Raw genomic sequence first — 26,706 nt, 5'->3', positions numbered from 1 at the left:
ACCTGGCGTATGGAGACTTACGAGAAGTGAGAGTTATGGTTTTCGAACGGTAAATTCTAACATATTCTCGAGAGATTAAAATCGTTAAAAGAGTTTAAATACCAGAAACTTGAATTGTTTAAAATCTGAGCCAACAACGAAGTGCGCAGCACAAACGACAAAAATAACCTTTGCATTGCATATTTTATGAGCTGAGTTACGTGTACAAAACTTTCGCACAATATTTGCATTATGCGGTTTTGTAAAATCATTAATAAAACACGACATTTAATTTTTCAGTGTGCGCTCACGTAAAAAATTTCTTAGTTTTGGAATCTCAGTCATTACACAGCTAAAAATATTCCTGACTTTAAAGAACAAACAAGAAAAAAAAACAAACCCACGTTATATCAACAAATTATTTTATTGATTTACATAAGCGCCGAAGTGCGAAAACACTTTCGCTTCTTCCCTTTTGATATTTTTCTGCCTTCGAGGTTACTTTTCCCATTGATAAAACGAGTATGATCAGTTTCTGTTATTGTTGTTTATCTGTAAACAGTGGAAAACCATTAAGTGAATGTGCGTTAAAAATTCATGCTACTCTCGTCTGCGTGTCTTCGCGAAATTACCTGAAAAGAAACGACTTGGAGTTAAGAGAATAAAAATTCTGTCATTCTGTTCTTTAATAAAGACTTTATAATCACAGGTGCGGGTACCTGAAACATTTAATTGTAACTCAAATATTGGTTTTTGTGGGTTTATAACGAGAGCCGCCGAGGATTAAAAAATCGTAATCAAAGCGAAAACCCCGTAAAGTAGGGCACAGGGGTAAAGCACCAAGGGTTGTTGATGATCCATTGCCAGAGCAGTGACAAACAATTTCGAGGCTGAAAGACTACACCACAAAATCGCCACGCTGGTCAACACAATACCGATGTAGCCTCTGCAAAAACAACGTAGATTAGAAAAGCTCTTTGGAAATGCCGAAACTTACTGTAAGCTCAGGATTACGTTCACTCCAGAGAGGCCAACCATGGGAAGGAGGCAGTAACCCAACACCGTCACGACAGTGCCTATGGTGACACCTTGAGCTGACATGAGGCTCAACAATGCCCACATGGACAAACAGCCTAATACTCCGATGCCGTAGATGTAGCTGAAGTGGACTTTGCCTGACTGCAACAAAAACAAACTCCTTTCATTTCGGAAATGGAGCAGCGCGGCTTGTAATCATCTCTCATTTTATATTGTCACTATGCTTGTGGGTCAAAAGACTTAAAATTGGGCTCTCGTTCCTTTATGTTAGTCATGCATAATAATATCGCCTAAAACCAGTAAAGGCGCACAAATACTTATCTAATATTTATATCTTCATTACGGAACATATTTGAACGCGTTACAAAGACTGCATAGACGCTTACATAAGAAAATTAACTTAATATTTTACTAATGTGTTTGAGCAATTAACAGCTTCTATTTAGTTATAACAACGCTGTGTCTAACAACCTCTTAACAAGTTTCGCGAGAATATTTAACTAGCTTCGCACTTACATGTCACAATAACTTTGAAACCGAACCACCATTTTTTCCCCCATAAACTCTTCGAGGCTTTATGGTCCAGCATGAATATAATCAATTTTGTAGTGACTATTTAAATTTATATTTATTCGCTTTGAACATCCACTTACGGTTACGACAGTCCCGTGCTATATATTACTTCATTTTACAGCTTTAATAAAAACTTACGCTGAAACAGACATAATACAATACAAAGCTCTTTTGTTGATCAAGTGGAAACGTTACCAACTTGTCTCATATTTTACTCGATCGCTCGAGCTTTGTGATCAATTTTTTTTTTAATCCGCCACTGTCTTATTAGCCCGTTTCCAAAACATTGTTTCCGTGACATGTTCAACAGGTTCGCAATCTTTTGTCGTGTATTAAAATATCGATCATTAAATTCTTTGTCGCGTGTTCAAAATTCCATCATCGAGATTGTTAAAGTTTGGGTGAAACCGCCGAACTATCACGTGTATTATATTATTACGAATGCCTTTGATGCAAATAGGCTCAAAGCAACAATGTTGTTGCATTATCCAAATATTTGAGTTCGTCCAATTTGCAAACCTCTTTAAAAGTCTTGTAATTTCCAATATTTTCCGTTTTATGTTGTGTTGGAATATATCGTTATAAACGAGACGACTTAACAAACTCCGATCGTAACTAAATAAAAATAAAAATCTCTTAACGGGCGCGTTCCTTGAAGCACTGAAGTTTAAGTTAGCAACTTTCAAAAAACGTCAACTTTTACGAACACAAATTCAATTAACGGCGTAAAGTATGAATATGCCAGACGGACGAAAAAATCAATGTAGGGGAGAGGGGGGCATAGTGGGGTACTTAACATTCAATTAGCGAGGCATGTTAAAATAATAGAAATTAACAATTTTTTTTACTAAATATCAGAGACTAATGTGTTGCGGATGATTTTTGTTGTACTTTTTTTGATTACCACAAAAAACTTACGACATGTGAGCATTATTTTAAAAAATGGGATTTGCCCCGCACATAGGGGTAAAGTGGGGTACCCTATGGGGAAATCAAATTCTTGAATAACTGTGTACCTACTTAGAAAAAGTAACATTTTAAAATTACTTAGGCATCAATGCATATGGCACATAAATGAGCAGGTTCATCATATTTAGCCACTACAATTGTATGACCAGATTTGAAAAAAACTTGCTCCCTATCCTCGCGAATTTTTTAACGAAAACACTGAATTTCACATTTTGTTTTATAAAACATATAGGTTTTTACATTTTGTTTTATAAAACACACGTGGTTAACTGTCAACTAACAACCAATCAAAACACGCTATTCGACTTTTTTCACGGCGTTTGATTTGAGTAGCAGGAGTGTTACCCCGCTATGCCCCGGTACCCCACTATGCCCTTCTCTCCCCTACATTTAAAACTAATATATTCTACGGTGTATTTAACAGGACCCTCTCCAAACTTTTATTTTATTCTCCCGGAATTTATTACATTAACTTAAGGTAGCGTCCAACTTTATTTGTATTTATCCCAAATTAAAGTGATCACCAAAAAAAAAATCATTCAAAAGTGATTAATTAGACGCTCCGCTTTGAATGTAAGTAAATATAATGAGATACCGAGACTTTCCACTCCAGTTATTAGTTCATTAAATTGATTTTTGATTTCCGGCGACGTGACGCTTTTCATTAGCGGAAGTGGCATAAGAGTGAACCGGAGCAGAAATAAATTCGCGGTGAAAACTAACAATTTAAACGTAAAAAAAAGATAATTTCCGCTACAAAATTTACAGTGTTTTGACAACGTTTCATCTTGTTTACCGAATGTGTTTATTTGTCGGCTTCCCTCGTATCGATTAAACGTTTGCTTCCAAGTTACGAATTAGCACTGATACTATTCGAAAAACCACCGAAAACTTGCTTAATTCACAATTATCGTAATCGATATCCAGCGAGACGAAAACTGATCAAAGTTTCACAGTTTGTAAAGAAACCGCCCGCTTAAAAAACACAACATGTATTCTGTCCTCCCCCATCGCATTTTTTGTATCACAAATGAGAGAGCAAGTGGATAACAAAATTATATGACATTTCCTATATTGCTGTATTTTGTCACAAAGGTTTCCTCCAGCCAGCGCAACAGAACGTTCGATTTTTTATCTAAGTGAAAAACTCCTCCCTTAAGGTTGAATTTATTAAAAAAGACATTTTTGAGTAAGTTCTGCACGTAGTCCTCTGGGTTAAACCATTTCTCCTTTATTAGTTGGTTCTTTAAAACGCACCGAGAAGTCACCCTTTTGCGCCCTAATGGACTCACTCTGGAGCGAATTATGCGGAGGGATGAAATACAGTGGTTAATAAATAAGGCGTTTGTCATTCAACCCCTTACGTCAATAACTCAGTTTCGGTGGAAACAAACGTTCGCAGGAGCGACGAAAAATCCATTAGCAAGGTTGTTGCGAGGATATTAAAAATTCCGGTTGATTTTAAACCCACTTTCATTACGCAAACGTGTTTCTAAAAAATCTTCTTACTTGAAAAAATTCCAGACTGCTCGAACTTCACGCACAATACGTTGAATTCAATTCTCATAGCAACAATGCGTGAATCGTAAGAAATTTCTGTCTGTCGCAATGCTTTCACCCTATCCGCTAATATACGTTTACTGACTGCCGACAGCACCGAAACCGAATACAATATGAAAATTTAAATATTAGATATTCAATACGCACCGTCGTTTAGCATATTTCAAGAGCTTCGACTTGTCACCCAACAAATGCTTGTAACTCCATCAGATCGTGTAATGGCTTTGTTGCAGTATGTCGTCTTGAGACAACAGTTAAATAAAAATTTTCGGAGCTTTAACCAAACGCGTCCGTAAAATGGCTAATCCCATCCGTTATTACGCTTCTTTATATTTGAAGAGTTTCCAAGTATCTCTCAACGGACTGAATAAATCAGCGTTGAACGCATTTCCCGCGTATTAATCAGATTTTTTTAGTATTATGAATGTAATAACTAAAAAACTCCCATTGTGCGTTCAGCGCACGCCATGCAAATCGTATTATAAATAACAATATTTCCTTTAACAAGGAATGATTAATCACTGATAACAAACATTTGATGTTTAAACCGAGCAATGACACCCAATTCCCCTTTAAAAAGAAACGATATCGTTTTGATTCCCGCGGGAACAAAACTGCGTCTGGAGCAACAATAACAACACTTCGTTTAATTTGATTTCGCCAATAATCGACTATCACGGACGATTACCCTTATTAGTTTTAGTATAATAGAGAGCCAGTGATTCCATGATGGTTCAACAAAAAGTCGCTGGCCAGGTACGGCAGGTTTAATTTAATTCTTTTTTTTCTGGGTCGAAATTAAATTTGCTGGTCAGCGCGTTAATGAAGTGAACACATGGGGAAATTATGACGACATTCAATATTTCATAATTGCGTTCGACACCTGCGGCCGAAATCTTCAATCAAATTACAATTAAGCGAGCACTGTTTTAGTTTTGTGAAAGCTTAGCCCGGCGCATCCACCATTTGTGAAAACACGTACTGGCAATTCTGGAGAATTCTGAAATAATAGCACTGCGACATTAAGATTCAAATCAGGTTAAATTTCAATCAAAATATGAATTCAGCGACACAATAAACTCCGGGAACCAATATTTTATTCCGGTGATTAATATGAAAGACATTATGCAAAATGAAACTCCATCTAATTCAGTCGCGAGCTTTTTTGATCGTTGAATAAATAAAGTTTTCTTCGAGTTATTGTTCCCGGAAAGAACGCGCATAGGAAAATGCAGTTCGCGTCTTAAACTCTCGCGACTAATTAAAAATAATGTAGTACCTCCGTAGATGAGGCGTAAAAGTTTATTACAGGCGAAGAACAATGCATTTTCCTGTGCTTATACAATTCGGTGGGTTCACACTACATCATTTAACATTATTTCCCACCCAACTGATGGGGCTGAAATAAAAATGATTTATTTCCCGAGAGCATTTCATAAAAGAGGAATTTGAGCAATTCTCGCTTGTAAAAAATATCGTCAATTTAATATCTTCACCGTTTAATTAAGTCGAACACCTGCAACTGTGGACTCGTCCGACAAAAATATCACACAGATCGAATGAGGGGGACATTGATACCGATAAATTATTCAACAATGAGTCTCTATCAACAAAAAAGTGTTAAAAATTTGTACTCACCAAAAGAAGAAATCCTCCGAAAGCCAAACAGAACACTAGAGGTCCCGCTAAGTCAGTATCCTGTAAAGCTGCGACTTCAGGAGTGTGGAAAGGATTCAGCACAGTGAGAGTCTGAAACAAACTCCTGTATAAACCTGGAGCTTTGGGGTGTTACTACTCGTCAGAAGAGGGCGCCCGGAAAATCAATATCTCGTGTTAAAATGGAATAAAGCCGCATGACTATTAATCAAAGAATAGCAATTAACTTGCTTGACACTAATCAACCGTCCGATTATTAAAATTGATTTAATGCCACATTTTGCGCTTTTATCCTGCGCCATTATCCTAAAATACTTCGGGTCATACACGATTTAAATAAAGGAGCGAATCTGACTGTAAAAACTATACTCGAAATTTTTTTTTACCCTCCACTTAAAGTTTAAAATCCCAACTCTGTTCGCCTCCGGTTAAATTACGAGGACGCGCTTCAAACTAAAAATTCCATCTTATGCTGTCTGGAGAACTCAGCTTCAAAGTTTGCGATAAAATGCGAAATACGGCCACCGTCTGATAAAATTAATTGCGATTACTTCTCACCTCGTTTATAGAACCAATATTGGTCCTGAAATAAGAACGGTTGAATTTTGAATATAAACTGCCGCATTTCCCGGAGCAAGAATAATCAAACATTGGAAATAACTAGATGAGTGGATTTCCACAAAACAACAAACACAATAATCTTGTCGTGTTGTGACAAAAATGGAAAGTAGCTCCTGATCAATTTTAATATGTTGATATAAGCGAGAAGATGGTTGATTTCAGTGGATTTAAGGATGAAAAATATATTCATCTGCGATCTACATAAAATCAAACTGGATGAATTATTCAGAAATCTATTACATCGCAAACTTGTTAAAACATATTTGAATTTCAGTCCAATTTTTCGGTGTTTAAAGCATCCTACATAATACATGTTTCAGACCGTTGCATTTCAAATAGAAATGAAGCAAATCAACTTAAATTCGCACCTTCGCGAAATTTATAATTATAATTCCCTGATGTGATTGTGTCTCCTGTCATTTTCACCCTGAAACTACCCTGTTATGCAGCTAGTTGGAATTTAGAACAAGTAACCGTTTACGGTCTTGACAACTTAAAACATTACATCAAGAAATATGAAGCTGAAACGTCGGGTGTATAACAGCTATTGAATTTATTCTTTTCATGTTGAAATAGTTGCAGCTACATGTCGTTCCGTTGGAATTTTACGAAGGAAATGAATTTGTAGAAACTGGAATTGTTGGAAAACATATTTGTTAGAATACGGCTTCCGGGAACTACGAAAGACAAACTCGGAGCTAAAATGGTGGATGTAACAAGAGACAAATGGCTTAATTATTTTTGTGTAATTTTCATAGTTTAAATCCGTCTTTTGTGTAATAATTCTTTATCCACGACCACTTACTTACTAGCTTTTATAATAATGAAATTAGTTGGCTCTGATTGGCTAAAAGCCATTTATTGTCGGAATTTTGGTAAAGTTCCACCCACTTTTTGAACCAATAGAGTTCTAGTTGAAAGTCTGATTCACTCAACATTTTTCTATTCTGTTAGAAGACGCATTAGAAGACGAAGCAGCATTAAAAAGGACGAAAATCTCACAATTAACCATACTACAAAGGTTTTTCAAAAAGGGCAAAGTGAGCGACAAAAAGAAATGTCAATTTACATGTTAACAATCATTCCATTCTATAATTTTTGTGTAATTTACTTTTAACTAACCTCCGTACCTTCGTAAGTAAACAAGTTGAAAATGTTTGCACGTGTTTCATCCTTTGTAAAATTAAATTAGTAAGAGAATTTAAGGATTTTTATTTTTCTTTTTAATTAATTTTGTAGATTTTGCACAAAACACACCGACATAATTATAAATCGTCATAATCACAATCGTAAATAAAGCTAGTATTACACTCACCCGTTATGGATCTTATTCACTTTGTTGTTTTTTTCCACGCGCTCGTGTCACAAACATCAAGCTTGTGAATAATGAGCCTCATAACATGCTCGTGTAATTATATACTATTATTAAGGAGTACAATAATCACTACTAACCTATTGCCATATAAAAAGGTCATAAGATAATTCGTCTCGGCAAAATTAGATCAAGCATTTAACATTTGCGACGGGTAAATTATAAATGTTTACTCGTCAAATAGTCTATTTATATAATGTATTTCCGTTATTGTACAAATATTAATTATGCAATAAACTTTATTTAATTATTTAATGTCCAAATTATTAATTAGTAATCAATAAGGTGTTCTAAATATAACAATAATTTACAAAAAAAGTCAAAAATAGCAAATGTGTTTCAATTGTTCGCACAATTGCTTGTCAAAACTATGAAATTGATCCAATAATAAACGTCCTTTGTTAACAGTAGACGCTTGAATGACATTTCACGTTCTAAAAAAATGTCCCCAAATAAAAACCTAATATAAATAATGCCTATATTATCTACGATTGTTTAAAAAAAAGGTTTTTAGAACATATTTTAGTGTAAAAATGTGTCTATTGCACACAGCTAAGTCAAATTAGCTTAAAAGTTGTCATTTAAGCGTTGATCATTTCTAATTACGTTTCATACAATTTATAAATGGAGAACAATCGTTGATAAAACTCTTTAAACTTTTTAAGCGTGTGTATAAAAATAATTTTTCCTTTAAACCATTAACAGCAAGCTTGAACTCTGTTGAGATTTCCGATTTTCACAACTAATAAATGAAAATAATAACATAATTAAAGTTTTCAATTAATTATTTTCAATTAATACAAAACCGCCCTGCAGCTATTTCGTTTCATTTTCCTGATAAACAATAACATAAATTAAAATTAATAATATTGTTATTAATTAAACCCCAAAATTGCCAAAGACAGCTACTTTTACTTTACAGTACATTACAGTAAAATCTCTCTTGAACGAACAGCAACAGTGTTTCCGCTTATGAGAACATAAACGTAAAATCAATTAAGTACAAAGCTTAGCATCAACCAGCACTGTAAAATATGATTCGGCAAAAATAAAGTGAAAATTATGGCTTATGGCCCTAAATTTACCAAAAACAAAATTTCCAAAAAACTACAAAAACCGCAAATTTCTAACTTTCACTTCTTACTGGTTTTCAAAGCACTTCAAAAATTAAGTATTCCAAAAACAGTTTTGTTTAAATAAATGGAGTATTCAAAAAAGCGCTCGCTAAACCAAATTAAAATTTTAATTTTAACAAAATAATTTAAAAAAAATGCCTTCCATTAGACAATCCACAATGTCATGAAGTCATTACTCACCACGCATAAATTCAATTTCACCGTAAATATAAGTTATTATTTATCACAACACTTTTAAGCAAATAATTTTAAACAATTCTGCACTGTAAAGCCAACATACCTCTTGCACGATTAGTGTTAAACTGAGGAAAACTCATATAAAGACGTTTTTTGCCACTTAGGTAATTTCGATGATTTGGAGTGACGTTTTCATTTGAAATGAGCTAACAATTGAGTAACGCACAAGCTTTTCAGCAGAATAAATTAAATATTTTTTTCTCAGAAAAAAAGGTTATGTTATGAACCGCAAAAATTGGTCAACACTTCAAACTCATTGTGAACTATTAACTCCTTTCCGATTCAAGCGTTATAAAAATAATTTGACATTTCCGTGCCAAAAAAACTGTCGGTTTAAGAAAAAATTTGCTGCTTACCACCGATAGTCAGTTTACGTCGCGACGCCTAGAAAATGTATTTTTTGTATTTTTTTGATTTTTTGTGGAAAAAATTTTATTGCAAAAAAATTGGAGAAAAAAAAACTGCCTTATGAAATTAGTTTCCAAACTCATGATGTCACGATTGACACCAAACTGTCAACAACTTCAATCAAAATGACAGGTAATTGGCTTCAGATTGCAACAAATGTCTTACCTCTGGCATCTCTGTTGCTTCAACGGCGTTAATTAATAGTTTTTGGTGTCCACAAACAAAAATTAGTCGAGTAGAATGTGACAATTTGGTGTAAACCTAGTTTTCAAATGTCACGTCATGAGTTTGAAAATTAACTTAACAAAACCGCGTTTTTCCCTCAAATTGTAAACACAATTTGCATAAATTTATAATAAAAACAGGCAAAATTTTAATAGAGATATTAAAAATAATAAATTCTTGTTGGTGCAGAAATACTGTTCTTATTAATAGTTAGTTGAAAAGTATGCAGTAACAATAAGTTAGTAGCAATGTTGTCTAATTCCTGCATTCACCGCAAGTATGCAACTCCCTTGAAAATTGGAAAGCCCAGTGCAGTGTAACATAACGTAAATGCATAATCCGCGTAAGTTGGAGGTCCCAAGTTTGTTATGATCAGTGTTCCAAACACGTCTGGAGCAGCGCAAACTTCATGTGGTCGAAAAAGTTTAACAGTGCAAATGTGACGAACACGTCTTGTACGCTGGACAATTCGCGTGTCCTCTTCCTCTTTCAGAATTCTAATACCAATTTCTGGAAAATCCTTCCAAGTTTGAGAGACCGCGCAGGATGTGCTGAATGGTGCATAAGAGTGTCGAGAGTACAGACCGTGACTGGAATAAAAAATCGGGCTATTCAAGCTGGCCCCGTGCAAACAGGAAGGCAATAACATAGTGGTCACCCGAAATGAGCTACTTGTCCAGAATCATTCGAATCGAATAATATCCTTGTCGTGAAATAACCGCAAAAGATATAAAATATGTAACTGGAGTAGAATACTAATACTTTGGGATACACGATATCGGTTTGCGTGCCTACTGCGTCAGGAAAAACTGCAAAGTCGGAATGCCAACAAAGGAAAATAAAAAGGAACCAAAATCGAATAATTAAGCGGGAATAAATCAATTGGGGCCATTATTCTTTCGCAGGAAATAAAACAGGGGAGCTGATGGGTGGATTTAGCGAGGTGTAAACATAAAAACAATGGAGTGGTAAATCTCAATTTGCCCACGTCATGAGTTCATATTCAGAATCTATCGGAATTTTTAATACAGCGCAATTACTTTCATATCCGCAAAAATCGCTCGGTACGACACAAAGGCAGATTAAAAGATAATGATGTTTCATCGTACATCATATGAGGGAAAATGCGGAACGAGCTTGACGCCCAAGGGCCTGTCAAGACATGTTTTCGTAAGTGACACGCATAAATACTGTCAGTAGTTATGAGACTTACAACCCCCGTAAATCTCGACCCAGAATTTTGCTTTCACGGTGCCTTCATTCTTACCCTTTCGAATAATCCATAATTTCAATTATGGGACGTTGTAATATCATCTCACAATTGAATAATAACACTGAGATTTATTTCAAGCTTCAATTCTTATTAAATTGCTAATATTGCCTATAACGTTTTATAGCCTAGCCGTTGGTGAAGCTGTCATCGTCTCGATTTATCCTCCTTTTTTAAAACAAACGCTCGAAAAGATAATAAACTTTAAATTTCCCTATCATAAAAGGAAAATCCATCTCTAGAAGAGAAAATGAGTTGCATTTGCCTGCAGATGTCTTATTAAACTGAATAAAATCCAGGGTAAGTGGATAGTTCTCCTTGCTTTTTTTCATAAACGAATTATGTCAGCATGTCATGTTTGGGAGCGGTTTTATTAACAAAAGAACGAAGAGTATGGAAGTCCAATCATTATGGTAATTACGCCAAGTAATGCTCCATTTTCGTCGTTTTTGCTTTTTTGTCGCGGCAGTTGATGAGAAATAATTACAAGAATAGAACTTAAAGTTTGCCCATCAAGACCTAACTTCATGAGATAGTTGCAAAACTACCACTCAAAAGAGTTTGAAATTACCGCAGTATATTATTAAGTGCATTCTTCTGAATAATTGACTAGAAGTGTTGCTGTAGCAATGTCCAACTAAAATTTTATAGATTGTGGGAAAGATTTGGCGTGAATAATGGCGCACATAACTCTATGTTATCATAATAACCAACCAAAAACATAAATATGAAACATACATATAACGTAATAATAGAAGACATTTAAACACTTTAAAAAAAAACCTAGAGAATGAGAAAGTTGAGGGTGCATTAAAAGCTCTAGAGACAATTTACACAAGTAATCCTTGTAAGCCTAGAAAATACAAGAATTCAAAAACCTCCAACTTACGAAAATTTTGGATTTTACATTTTCCCATTTTGCTCGTCAAACTGTCAGTTTTGCGTTCCTAATTCCAGTTCATAATAATTCATAATTTTGACGATCCAAATTTTCACAAAATCTCAAAAATTTACTTTTCCATTGTGCCAATTTTTTTTACCTGTATTTGCGAATACAAGAAGTGAAAAATCTTTTTATTGATCAAAACTTGAGAGCATAAACATTCCTGAAAATATGCAAAGCTGAAGAATTTGAAAACTAAAATGCTGGGAAAGTACCAAAAAGCAAAACTCCAAACAACGAGATTTTGAGAATAAGCAAAATTCCAAGATTTCGATCATTTTCACCTATATTAATTTATTATTAATTTTATAATTGCAAGAATATCAAATTTCTTTAAATTTTGTCATCTCAAATTACGAAAATATGAAAGATTTAGCATTCGAAAAAGTCATAGACTCAAAGAATACAAAATTCTCAAATTACAATCCAAAAGATCCAAAAATTCAAAAGATTTTTATATTTGAAGAAATAAAAAAAATTTAAGGAATTCAGGAGTTTTTATGGCAGAAGAAGAAACTGAACAATCTAAAAAATTAGAATATCTAAAAACTCCAAAAATTTTCATAAAGATCCTAAAGCATCCAAGGGATGTATTAAAAAAATAAAGAAAAACCAAAGAAAAAGAAATTTAACTTTCCAAGAACAAAATTTAACGAAATAATAAGTTTATCCAAAAAAATTTAGAAAATTGTATACAAAAAAAAAATACAGGGCGACCCAAAAGCAGTATAAAAAATACAGGGTGATTTTAAAATAAAGGCAAAAAGTCTTTACAAAATGAACAAAAAAAATCTACTTATAGTAAAGTTGTTCTAAAAACTTTATACAATCGAAAGATTTCGAATTTCTATCTGTCATAGTTCCGGCGATCCAAAGATATAAGTTTTAAAACAGGATTCTGATGTAAAAAAGCATGAGCAAATGGATGGTAAAAACCGCATGCTTCGCTCTATATTAGTTTCGGAGATATCGATGTTTATACATTCAAAAACTTAAAATTCACTATCCGCCACTCTAAACGCTCGTCAATCGCTTATTTATTGACGTACGTAAATATAACGCTCAGTTTCGGAATCTGCTTAAAATTCAGCATAAATTGAGCACCACTAATTTAAGATTGCTCCGTAAATAAGCGAGATCTTGACCGAATTAGATTTAGAAAGATTTGAGCCAAATCATCAGAAAAAGAAGAAGAGAAAATGTATTATTTAGGAAAATTAAAGTATCTGAAAAGATAAAAGAATATGTATGTATATGTCAAATAGTCCTCAAATTATTCTATTAGATTTTCCGGTTTATTTCTGACCCAAAAGTTCCACTGTCAATTTATTACCTGAGACTTGTTACGCAACCTACATAATGTCATAGAGAAATCCAAATCGGATAATAAAGTGTAGGCTATTATTAAGCTATTCTGTCCAATTGCTTAAAATAGAAACCCATCAAGTTTAGAAATGAATGATAACAATAGTGTGGAAATGCAGCGAAATGAATTTTCCGCCTCCAGGGAACTCGGAGCAAATAAATTGACTTATGACATCGTCCATTGACATGCTAATTGAAACAGTTCACTAACAATAATTATTATTATTACAACGATCTACTAATGTCGAACTCGCTTCCCATTTGCTCCGTCCAGAGGGTTGCGACTGTCATCAAGATTCTTATCAACTATCACCGCTGGTTATAATCAACAAAAACATCCCTAAAGCGTCCTAACAATGCATTTAATGATTTTGGTCCTTTTATATCCATTATATGCATTATTCAAAAAAGACAATTTGTCACGGTATTATTACCAGAATTTCGTTTCGATTGTCATTAATGATAGCGCTAATTTTTACGTTCAGAAGTGAGCTCCATTTGGAAATGGTTTTAATTACCTTTTGTCCCATAACTGCGACTGTTTGCAGATGTTCCTCGTTGTTTATCGTTGTTATTAAAACTGTTCATATTATGTACTTAAATCTTTCGACTATTGCTGGAATTATTCCCTGTTCAAAATCCTGTGTAGACATATCTGAAGTAATCCCCGCGAGGCATTCTGTGATATTCAGCACGTTCTGCTAAAATCGTGGCGATAAAATTAAGGATATGATCGTAAATATGCTTTAAACGTTGAAGACGTTATGTTTCTAGCCTCGGAAACGCCGACTTAATGGGCGGTGATAAATACAATAGTAAACTAAAGAAAAAACCGGAAGAATTTTACTTTAACTAAACCAAACGCCTAGAATAATTATCCGGTTTTTGCTGAAGAAACTTAAAAATTCCCCAAGGAAGTGAATCCGCGTTTCAGTTCTTTTTGTAGAAGTTTTGATGAGCCCGCATTAATTAATGCGTGTAATTTGATTCGGATGATCAAAAATTTGACGCTCTTTATAAAAGTTGAACACTTTGCCCGAGAATAAATAGTAAAGTAATCTACAACTCCAGCTTTCGTTTGTGGCGCAATTTAAAAAGCAACTTGAAAGCATCGTCAATGATTCTTTTTAATATCCGCCTAGGAAAGCTCAGGTCGAGATTTATAGAGCAGCTTCAGAATCAGAAATGTCAGTAATAAAAGAATGTATTGCTTTCTGACGGAACCGTGATGCCGTGGTAAAAGCTCTGATTGACGTATGTTTTCGTTCCGCCGTAAATTCACCGGCGATTGCTACCACTTTCGTAAATTTCCTTCAAAAATAATATCGGCCGCTCGTTATCGAAATTAAAACGGGAGAATAAATAGTGGAAGTTTTGCTCGAGAAAAATTGAAGTCGTTTATGTGGGTTACAGCGCTGCTTGTGTTTGTTCAAGTGATTACATTATCGATTTTTACACAAAATTGCATTCTTTGGTCCTTGAGGAGCTATTAATCCTGAGATGACCCAAATCAGTTGCAAATGCGATCGGAAAACTTGGCGAATTTATTTATGGAAAACCCACAGAAATTAGACGCGGAATTTAACACTAAAACGCTCTAGGATTTTCGCTCATTAGTTGCTCGAAGAAAAATTGGGGACTGAAATCTCAAGAGGACGATCTCGAGCTTTTTGCGGGAAATAAACCAATTAAATGCTTTTCCCATTTCGATATTATACGACCTTATCACCGCATGAAACTGAAAGTCGCTGTACGCTTCCAATACCAATAAAAAGATAACATTCACTAACAATTTTCACAGATGGTGGTAGCAGCTTTATGACACAATTTTAAACATAAAATCCATTACTACAAAAAAACGTTTGGAATTTAAATATTTTTATTTCATACACAACGGTGTAACAATTTGGGACACGTCGCTGATTGTTAAATAATTCAATCATAGAAATATAATAAATAGTCAGCATTTTCCAACGCGCATCTAAATTATCCCGTTTGAAACTATCAATTAAATCAGTTATGAATTTCACATTTATCGGTGTTGAATAATGAAACTGCGTCCAACGAAATGTAAATATTTAATTAGTTCGGCATACTTCAATTTTACAAAAAATTCCCGTTGAAACTTCGCAGCCGGCACTTTCACTCGTCGAAAATAGCACTCCTCATTAGTGTTATTTTTACCCCAAGTGTTCTTCTTCTTACCCTTTCCTCCCTGTCCGTATTTAGAGAACAAACATAAATAATTCCCGCTCACAAATATCTCTGTATAAATAACGTCATATTAAATTATAAAATCGATGTAATTAGAATCACGTTTCAGCATCGCAACTCGGATAACATATTCATACAGCAGTCACATGAAATCCCTCAAGGTTCCAAACTTTAACCCATCAACGTAGCAGGAGGGTAAATCCGCCAATTTCAACTTTGTATTTGTTGCGCTCCTCTCCTATTCGATTTCTGCATGTTAATAGGAGCAATCTCTTCTAATTGCGTCAGGACAAAGAAACGCGAGTTTTTTAATTTAAGAGGATTCTTCACTAGTTGGGGTCAATAGAAAATGCTTTTAGAGCTCTCCTGAAGAAATTATTAATCGAATAGTGACGAGGGATGACAGAGCGCAGGGTTCCAACACTAACATAAAACATTAACGCCCACTCGTTCTAATTAGACGAAGAAAATTCGAAACAGAAAAAGGAGTTCGGGACACAAATTGTCAACTGATCTGAAATCGCTCAAAATACACATTTTTTCGAGTATCAAAAGCTTTGTAACCAGAATGTTATTTATTTATGCATAAGACGAAAAAACAACCCTCGTGATGTGGGTGGAATTTCGCACTGACAGAGTCGACCTTCCAACCCAATTTTACACCCTCTCGAGCTTTTCTAAATTTATGTCTATTTAATTTAGTAACCAGACTCTTTTGAATTTTTTTACCAAAGCCACAGATTTCTCTGTAGTTTGGATATTATTTTCAAGTAATCCAGCGGTAATCAAATCTCTTGTTTTCTCTTGATTGTCAGCATTGTGTTTGCACTTTATAAAAAAATGTAAAAAACTGAGACTAATTAATTTTTTATGGAGCTCTGAATAATAATATCCTATTAAAAACAGTCGTAAACAACGATAAAGATTAGCACTAGTTTGGAGGCTTAAAAAATGATGATTGGGCGCCTCAAACCGCCCGTCTGTTGTGATAAAATCCCTCGTTCGGTAAAAAATTCCTGCGGCGAAATGAAGCAATAATTGGCGCTGAATCATATAAAACGTTCAAAAACCGGTGGTTTTACGAAAATTGAATTTTCGTGATTCCGTTTTTTTTTGCCTCAAGCCTGACTTCAATATTTATTTTGCGAGGATAAACCAGTAGAGCCAGTTAGCAGCGTTTCACTAACATTTACATCGAAAATATTTTTACCGATTCGAAATTTTATGTGATCATTTAATCGTGTTTTAGTGTGTCGAATAAATTTTGAGAAAAACGGCGTTAAAGTCTTTTATCTTCGTAGACCTCCCGTCTTAAATTTTTAACAGTATCCTAAAGTTTGAGACGGTTTTCTGGAGCTGGAATAACAAGAATTATATTGCCACCCCCACTGTAATAAAGCTTAATATATAGTCTTAGGGTGAAGAATAATAAATAAATCTTGTATCGAACATGAAAAGGGAAAAGATACTAAACTGGCACTTAGCGAGACGAAGGGTGAGAGATAAATAAAAATCCTGACAGAGTTAATACAATCCTTACTTTGTAGCATAAAACAAACCGGAGCTGATAAGAACTTCCAGAAATAAACACGGAGAAAACAGTGACGACTGAATTAACTAATTTAGTTAAAATAAAAACATGATTTATAACATTACAGTTAATTACAGAGAATGCACGCTATGAAACTGTCAGCACATGTAAATTTGATAAATAAATAAACATCGTACGGTTAAATTACACGCATGTTTAGAGGGTAATTAGGCGGAAGATTTGTTGAAAAATCCATAGTCGGTCAACCATATAGATTTGCGCTTCTGAAAATTAAATTTTCCACATGGCAGCTTCGTTCTTGAGGAATTTAATAAAGGCTCCACGAAAGAACGAAATTTAATAGTCTTAATTGCTGTAATAGAACTAACTGATTGTTTCACGATAAAAATTACAGGTTTATAGATTACAGGTTGCTTACAAAGAATTCCAACAAAGGAAAAAGTTCTCAATTATCGCACGAAAACACACAATAAGCCAATTTAGTGTCGAGTTTTCAAAATTAATAATAAAATTCAATTATTTTGTAACAAAACAAACGTAGTATTTGGAGTTTTCAAAGCAAATTTATTTATTTTAAACTAAATGAGATTCATTGTTTTATCGTGATGAAATAGAAATGAATATAAAAAATTAATACAGAAATACGTGCATTACAAACGTGGTGCTCGAATAAAAAATTCTAATTTTATTACTCTCATATTATTTTAATCAAATTTCTCCCCTAATTATCCAAAATTGGCAACAGGAAGTTTAAAGATTATTAAAAATTCAGAGAATCTTTCGAGATTCTGAAAATGAGTTTTCGAAAAAGCGAATTTCTAAACTCATAAAATTTTAAGCTAGAGCTACTTAAAGTTAACCAATCATAAACGTAATAATTACAAGTCCACCAATCACAATCAGAATTTTTGCGAAAAAACTTATGTTCGTAAATAAGTAAGAATTTATATTTGAAATTAAAAATAAAACGGTAGTGAGTTGTTAACTTTAAATGATTCTAGTTTAAAATCTAATGAGTTTAGATTTTTTTGTAAATTCGCTGTTATAATGCAAGATCGAATATATTGTTTGCGAGTTTTGGAACACCTGTAAAAAATACCGTAATCTTCGTATATAAAAATTAGCGTTTTAGCACGTTTTTGACTTCACATTTAAATTCGACGTTCGTTTACGGTACAAAAATTTTATATTCTTTCGCCAAAACTTAATATTAAAATAAAGTTGGATTTATATTTTACAGGCTTTAGTTTGTATATTATATATTTTGCATATCAAAATATGTATATTATAAAGAAAATTGCAAACATTAAATAGTAAACTCGGCTACTACTTGTATAAAACTGTATTCAGAATTTTTATAGCCACAAGTTATAATAGCTTATAGGTATTTTTCAACTTTTAAAAATCATTAAAAATTTAAAAAAAAAGAAAAATTAAAAAATATAACACGGCTACGCCTCGGTTTGTATACTATTTTATTCACAATAATGCCCAAAAATTGAAAAGGCTCATTTTCAATCTTTCTAAGCTCAAAAATATTTGAAAAAATTAAAATTAAGACATTAATAATTATTTTTTAATGCCTGTCTGTAAATCTCGAAAAAGAAAATTAGTCTTATGCTCGAAATGCCTTTTGGAGTCAAAAAATCAATAAAAATAAATTCTAACTAATCGAAATAGCAAGGTGTGTACAGAATTGCCTGTTTAAACATTTAAATAATCCAAATTTGTTGTCTGGAAACAGAAAAGCCTCTTATTATTCCGAAAACGGCTTAAATTCAACCAACTACGTTGTATAAAAACAATTACAGAATTCCTTGGAAAACCGAAAAATTAAGAAAAAATCAACATTTAAAAAATCCAAAAATAAAAAAAAATAATCAGGTTGGCCCAAAAAGTCTGACAAAGAACCCAGAAAATACAAAGAATAGTTATTACCATCTTTTTGAAATTTTTAAATAACCTAGTGCATCTAAAATGTAAAAAAAGTTATATTGCATATTTTGGAAAAATGTGATGCAGAATATGGCAATATTTCCGTGCAATTTGTGGCATATTTTCCGCTCTTTGGTCGTCTCGCGTGACAAAGAGCTAATTTAGCAATGAACACCTTCGCACTGCACTGCTAGCCATTAACATTTCATTATTTCAGTGCAGATAAAAAGGCAATAAAATTGTAGTCGCGACTGATCTATCTCTGTAATAATGTGAATTCGGGCGACACTTTACTGCGAAAGTTCTCCACAATGAATTGAAACTAAAATTTCGTTGAGTTGGAATGATACAGTAGAAACTATGGCAAAAAGTTAGGGTGGAAAGCCGGCATGTAAAATTTAATGAACACACCCATCTAACGTTGTAAGTTGGGCATGAGAGCATAATGTAGTGCTTAATATTACACAGGCCTCAGTAAATGGGACAGTTTCATTACCGCACCGCTATCACAATGATAACTGCGTTATTAACTAGAGAACCAGATAGATATGTAGACCTTTCGACATGAAGCTTATACCAACGCCAAATTGGGACCGCCAAGATAAGGACCAATTCATAAGTTGTTCCCAAATGAACTTTATGTCCCTCTGCTGATGTTATCTTATCTGTTTCTTGCGGCATTCGGGTGTACAGTTTAGCCAACTTTAACACCTTTCTTCTTTCATTGTTTCTAGTTTTTTTCTGAAAACATTACCCGGCGATTGTTGGTATAAATCACACGTATCGCGCCACAACCCTTCGTGGACTGCGTTAATCTAAAATACATGTTTTCCTGTAACATAACCGTCATCTTGATTGCACTTACATGGAAATATCGCAGTAAAAAGAAAAAAGCCCAGAGCACCACAGCTGTTTAATACACTTTCCAATATTTATGTTAATTCCCCCACTTCCACCCTTAACACTTGTTTAAAACAACCTAAATTACAAGGGGAGCAGAAATTAATTTTTGTAACAATATTGCGCTATAAATTGGCTCGGTATATTCGCTTCTTATCACTCGAAATAAATTACACCGAGCCGGTTGACTCTTTTTGTGGATATGTTAATTTATTGTTGCTGCAATATTTTACATTCAAGTCTCACCGGGTTACCTTAATTACTGAAATATGTAAATGGACATATTTGAATATGAAATAACTCCGCAATTTATAGAATTGTCTGTTTAGTTGACTGCGGCCGGATGCACATATGACTCGGTATGTTTTACGGTCGCGTGCGACGATTTCCGTCTTAGTTTGCTTCACTGTTCTAAGAATAATTCCACCAGCAAAAAGAAGGCATTTTAGCGCAAAACCGGTTAAAATTCACGAGACGTGGATGTATCGCATAAATCATGTCGGTGGAGACAAATAACATGCAACTTCATTTTTTTAAAAACAAGACTCGGAACGAATCGATAGCTAACGCACCTGCAAAGACAATGGAAATTTGTAAGAAGACTGGAGAAATCGTGGCGATGAAAGATAATGTTGGCCCGGCGCATCCACCATTTTTCATCCGAATAAAATTGGACACAGACTTTAAGTGTTTAATTCGGTTCGGTATCGAGGAAAAAAGTTCGGACTTGAGTGTATTTCAAAGTAATTTAAATTAGAGTGGTAAGAGACAGTTAAATTGATCACTGAACCAAAACTATGCGCAAATCATTAATTACAGACTGCAATTTGCTCTTTTGTCGTTTGGAAACTATTCGCCGCCTTTATTGAATCTCAGTCATTATTTCAGGCGGCTTACTGTCAGCTTTAACTTAATGGTTTGAGACTTGCCAGGCTTCCGCTCCGCTACTTAAACAGACAAGTCCTAAATATGCACTTTTCGAAATTATCGAACAAAGTGGTATAAAACGTTTATTAGATAAACAACGAGTATGGCAAGAGAAGCTTGGAGTAGTTCTGTTAAAGTTTCCGATCGGGATCAGTCTACATCTTAGTAAAATCCCTTGTTCAATTTAGTCGTGAAATCCTTAAATTCCCTTGGCATGCAGACTTCATTCGGGAGAACCATTCTTAGTAAAATATCTCTAAACCCACACTAATAAAAAATTGCCTGCGTCGGCAAAATATTAATCGGAAGCTATCGGTGCGATTTTTCTCCGCGTAAAGTGTGTATAAAACCAGGAAACACTTCATTAGAAAAGTAGCGGGGAGTTTAATTTGGCGAGGTCAGACCAACTCGCAAACTTAATGGCTCCAAACCAAAAGGAAGTTAATCAATAAAACCTTTAACTCGACTTTCCCATTTCCTAGCAGGATCCGCCGCCTGAAAGTGCTCTCGTTGACAATAACACAGCTTCATAATGTGAAGCGAGAACTTTCGTTTGCGAATTATTGAATTACAAATCGCAAAGCGCTGCTTTCAGAATTTAAGGGAGGCATTTAGAGTGGAATATGGAGGAAACTCAAAGAACGACAGAGTACAATTACAATTTAATATGCCAGCGCCAGATGATGGAATTTTAACATACAGCCACTCTTCACGTGCAAATTTAATTTCACCAACAACTGCAGGATTTCCAAGCTTTTTCTTACGCGCCCCAATTTTCGGTCAGGTTAAATCTGTCGATAAAACGGGCGAAATTTTTTTCAAACTCAATTACACTTGTATTCATGACTAACATTACGTGTTTGGATAACACACTAGATTAACACGTGGAGACCTGACAAGGGTTTGTAATTAATGGCGTGTAATATTGCTGAAGACTCGTACACCACATGCTTCGAATTACCTTAACGAACAGTTCATCACCTCGAATGTTCAGTCCTTTGGGATAAAATGTCGCATCAAACCGAACAAAACGGAAGCGCTGACAAAGGAATAAACCATAATTAAGAAAGCTCATCGTCATTCTGTTATGCTCATGAATTAAATATTTCTGAATACATAAAGCAACTGATTTCTTTTATGAATTCCACCTTGTTTGGAACTTCACAAAAGAAGAATACTAAAGTAAAGCTGCTTTTAGCCACCCAGCATTCATCGACTCTACTTACATTATCATTTTATTGCATACAACAACCAAAGAGATTTACAGAGGAAATTCGGTATGATAAATTACGAATAAACGAAAACAATAAAAGAATTCTAAATTACTACGACCAAAAAAGAACATAACTTTTCCATAATCGCTATATAAAGTTTTAATTGGCATTTTAAATTCAAAATGAATTTAGACAGTTTGACAGGAATTGAAGTTGAAGGTAAACAATTGTTTTGTACTTTCATTTTAAACAATTTATCGACTTTTGACAGATTAGATTTCACGCATTTTCGCGCCGATTTCTCAAATTCCAACTGCTGAATCTGCGTAAAAAGAGAGTATATTCGTGATTTCGTGATAAAAATAATTATCAAAACTGTCACTTAAAGTATTTAAGTATTTATCGTTAAATCTTGCATTTTGCTGCAATTCTATTTATTCTATTTTTTTTCTTTTTGTAAATATTTAGTCTTCTATTTCTGTTTTTAGTTCGCAATTATTAAGAAGGAAATTTAAATTTTAGTTTTTTAATTTTAAAAGCTGTAGAATTCAAAGTATCCAAGCTCTTAAATTAATGAATTCTAAAACATTTAAAATAAAAAAATGGAAAAAACGGGCAATAGTAAAAATATAAAAGTCTAAAAAAAATGCAAAACACCAAAAAGTAAAAGAGGTAGAAAGAAGTTAAAGTATCCAAAGGTCCAAAGAATAAAAAAGGTCTAAATAATTCAGAGTCTAAACGACTTGAAAAGATTCCATGGCACTTAAAAAGGATCAGGAAAATCTTAACCAGGATCTAGTATCTGAGACATTTCCGACACCTTATAAACGATTTAAAGAATCTTAGACGTTCTAAGAATGTTCAAAAGTCCTCACTGGAAACATATGTGGCAAAATCGAAACTAAAAACTTCCAAAATAATCCGATAAACCTAGAAAATAAATTTGAAATTAAAAAATGCAAAGATTAGGAAAACTTAAAATGCAACTCGCTAGACTTAGATAGAAAGATAAACTCTCTAAAGGATTTTAATTTTCTATATCTATTTTGATCTCTTTCCCAGATTACAGAATCCACATTTGACATAAAAGTGTGTAAAAGTGACCAATCAGTGCGTAAAAACATGTCACTTTAGCAGGACTGCAAATTTTAAGTAAGCAATCGTTTTGTTAGATATTCGCGCCGATTTCTCAAATTCCAACCGTTAAATCTGCCTAAAACTCAAAATTTTCATGTCTTCGTAATTTCGTGATATTAAAAATAATTGTCAGAAATGTCACAAGTATTTATCGCTAAATTTTGCGTTTTGCTGCAATTGGGGAAAAAATGTCTATTTTTACATCCCCTTATTTGCACGGCGTCCCACATAACGTTAAAATAAACAATTACATTTAAATTTGAACAAGAACTTAGAAAAACAATTACAGTGGTCTTACAGCTAATTGTCGCCTTTGTAACCGCCCATAAAAGCGAGCGGTTGTCACTTCAAAGGGCTTAAATCAACAGTAACAAACTTCTGAATTGTCCTCCAAAAGTACGTTGTGTACAAACTAAGAGAAGTGTAAAGAAAAATCACCAAAATAATGAATAATGTCACTTCACGGCAAATTATTCCATAGCAAATATTTTATGGTTTCCATGTGTATCCAGAACCGTTCTTGCTTTATGAGGGGTAAACAGAAGTGTTGACTCACACAGTATATTACAATGGATGGATAAAATCCCCACTAAGCGGGTGCAAGTGGCACGTGTCGTTTCGGGGATGAAATCGATTGATTAGAGGGCATAATCACAATGAATTCAAATGGTAATGTTGGGGAGCAAAAGCAATTATAGGAGAAATGTAAAAAAATCTTCAGAGGATCATTATTTTGGTAAGTGAAGTGCGACACTTAAAAATGTCTCCTGACTCAAAATCTCAATCAATATATAAAATACTGCAGTGGATATTTAAATAATTGACTACGGTCTATGTTGGAAAAATTAGCGGAACTAAAAATATACAATATTTTTGTACTGAAAACTGCTTTTAATATTTCATGGTGGCCGCACATATTCGCACGAGTCTGTTTAAATTTTTATTATATTTTTTACGTTTTGCAGCAAGACAAAGCAACACGTACAAAGTCTCCAGTGTCTTCTATTCATATTTTCCTTTTAAACCGTACTGTAATGCAGAGTCCTTCAGACGCAAATAATGCACTTGCATGGAAATAGCAAAGACTCGTTCCTGTTAGAAACCGCGTTAACTTCATAATTTCGCAGTAAAAGTCGCCTTTCCAAAGTATTTTTCTCAAATTGAAGTGCGGTGTTTGACGAGTTTTAATCCCTTGTAAAGTTCACGTATCGGATTTTCTAGATTAAATGAAAATATTGGACGGGTAGAGCATCACAATTTGTTGAAATGAGCAACGAGAGTAATTTGTAACCCTCAGAGAAACAGCTTTAAGAGCAGGACAAAGGAAGCGGCAGGAAAAGCGCGATTTATTCTCGTCGCATTCGTCGTTTTTTATGTTTAGTAACGCAAAAATCTATGCTAACAGAATGCGCATCTACTTGTAATGCCACAGAAATAGTGGAAGTTGATGGTTGCCAATTGTTGGGGCATTCTAGAATGTGGGGAGCAGCGTTAACCGCTAAGCCTCAGTTCGCTCTCACCCTAACCAAGCATCCCCTTTACAAGAGGGAGACCAGCTGAGTGATTCACTTAACGAAATGGTCGAGCCCTTCATGTACATATCTTTCGTTTTCATCCCTTAATCATAGCACTTCCCCGGCTTGTATACACATATATCAATTTTTACCCAAAGTTTCATGAATTTAAATTTAAATTGGACGCGTCACAAACAGTGAAATATGCAACCGACATTCATTAATAATGGAAAAACCGATAACTTTTTCGGGGCAATAAAAGTTTATAGGGAAGCAAATTAAAATTCGTCTCCCAGTTTAATTCGCTTGTTTAAGTTTTTAAAAAGCGCGAGATTTATGTTCTTGTCTGATTCGCTAAATGGTCTGGAGAAAAAGTCGTGTTCGAAGAGCACATTTTACAACACGAATTATTTTATTCGGATATTTAATGGCTGTTCAGAACTTCGTAATAAGTTTTAATTCTTTGAGCAAAGGAACTTTTCGTGTCACTTCTTTCCCGAAAACAAATAATTTCACAGAAAAATTATGTAACGAAATTACTCCATAATTTAAGGCAAAAAACTTGGACCTTTTCGACAAAGAAACACTTTGAGCAGACTGTTCGACAGCCTGTAACTTAATAAAAAAGCAGTCGTAGGTCCGATTTATAGCGAAGCTTTTTCCAAGAGCTCGTGATTTTATTAAGCACGTCCTTTCGATAATTGCTGATGTCGACATTGTTATTAAAGAATTTTGATCTAACATCACTCACTCGCTGTTCAAGAGGACCAAATTTCCGTTTCTTGCTGCTCTATTTTTGTGCACAAACCAAATTCCAGTGTCCTGATTTACATTTACCACAGATTCACGATACGTCGCCGCTACTCCATTGTGAAAACACAACACACAGGAATTCTATAGAGCAACTTTTAACTTTTATTATAGTTTGCTAATTAAAATGTGTTCCAGATAGAGAAAAGTTTTCATTCAGCTTGGGGACAAAAATCGACGCTGATAAATTTACATCAGATGTGAAAATGTGGAGAGGAAATTTACACTCAGATTTTGATCTCTTTCTCAGGCCACAAAATCCACAAATTTTCCGGAAATTCTAGGATTTTCAGTCCTCAAGTTTTCAAGTTACTAAACTTACATTATTCTCCAGAACAATAACATGTTTCTGGGATTAAATTAGACAAAATTTCTAACCATAATCTTCGCCTAAAACCAAAAACCAAATATTTTCAACTTTTTTTTAATTAAAATTCGTATACCTAATTATTAATTTTTAAGCTATGTCAATAAAATTTAGGAAAGTTACTGTATTTAAAGTCATCATTACTTGTGCCAAAGTAAAAAATTTTAGAACAAAAAATAGAGATTTTAGAAAATTTCATTTTAGAACGATTCAAATATTTTCAAATTTTTGTTATTAAAATTTGTATTTTTGTTAGTTTTCAAGTTATAAGAGTAAGATTTGGTAAAGATACTATTTCTTAACTGTTTATAGACTGAGCCAAAGTACAACATTTTAGAATGAAAAATAGAGATTTGGAAAATTTCATTTTAGAACGAAACAAATATTTTCAACTTTTTGTTATTAGAATCCGTATTTTTGTTGGTTTTTAAGTTTTGTTAGTAAAATATGGGCAAGTTACTATTTCAAAAGTGTTTATTACTTGTGAAAAAATGCAAAATTCTAGAACAAAAAATACAGACTTTTATTTTATTTTATTCCAAGACCAACCAAATATTTTCAACCTTTTATCATTAAAATTTGTATTTTTGTTAATTTTTAAGTTATAGAGTAAAACTCAGTGAGATTACTATTTTTAAATTGTTCATTAGTTATGCTGAACTATAAGATTTTCGAACTAAAACAACAGTTTTTATAAAAAAAAATTTTAGAACGAACCAAATATTTTCAACATTTTGTTTATAAAATTCGTATTTTTGTTGGTTTTCAAGTTATGTCAATGGAA

At 33.7% G+C, this 26,706-nt stretch overlaps 1 protein-coding gene across 1 annotated transcript in view; it reads right to left on the bottom strand.

The window, feature by feature from the left end:
• Positions 1 to 647: 647 nt before the first annotated feature.
• Yip1d1 (Yip1 domain-containing 1) overlaps positions 648 to 26,706 on the bottom strand; it is a 106,666-nt gene continuing 80,607 nt past the window's right edge. Inside the window, exons 5-7 of the mRNA XM_088043344.1 lie at positions 5,758 to 5,868; positions 977 to 1,158; positions 648 to 925 (exon numbers count right to left, since the gene is read on the bottom strand). Coding sequence (XP_087899470.1) covers positions 763 to 925; positions 977 to 1,158; positions 5,758 to 5,868 — 456 coding nt within the window. The 3' untranslated portion in view covers positions 648 to 762. The remainder of the gene's footprint in view (positions 926 to 976; positions 1,159 to 5,757; positions 5,869 to 26,706) is intronic.

The sequence above is a fragment of the Gnatocerus cornutus genome, chromosome 8, assembly GCF_029298725.1.
Source record: "Gnatocerus cornutus isolate USDA-ARS CGAHR chromosome 8, icGnaCorn1.1, whole genome shotgun sequence".
Taxonomy (NCBI): Eukaryota; Metazoa; Arthropoda; class Insecta; order Coleoptera; family Tenebrionidae; genus Gnatocerus; species Gnatocerus cornutus.
Note: the sequence above shows the minus strand (reverse complement) of the source record. Positions and strands in the feature narration are given on the sequence as shown.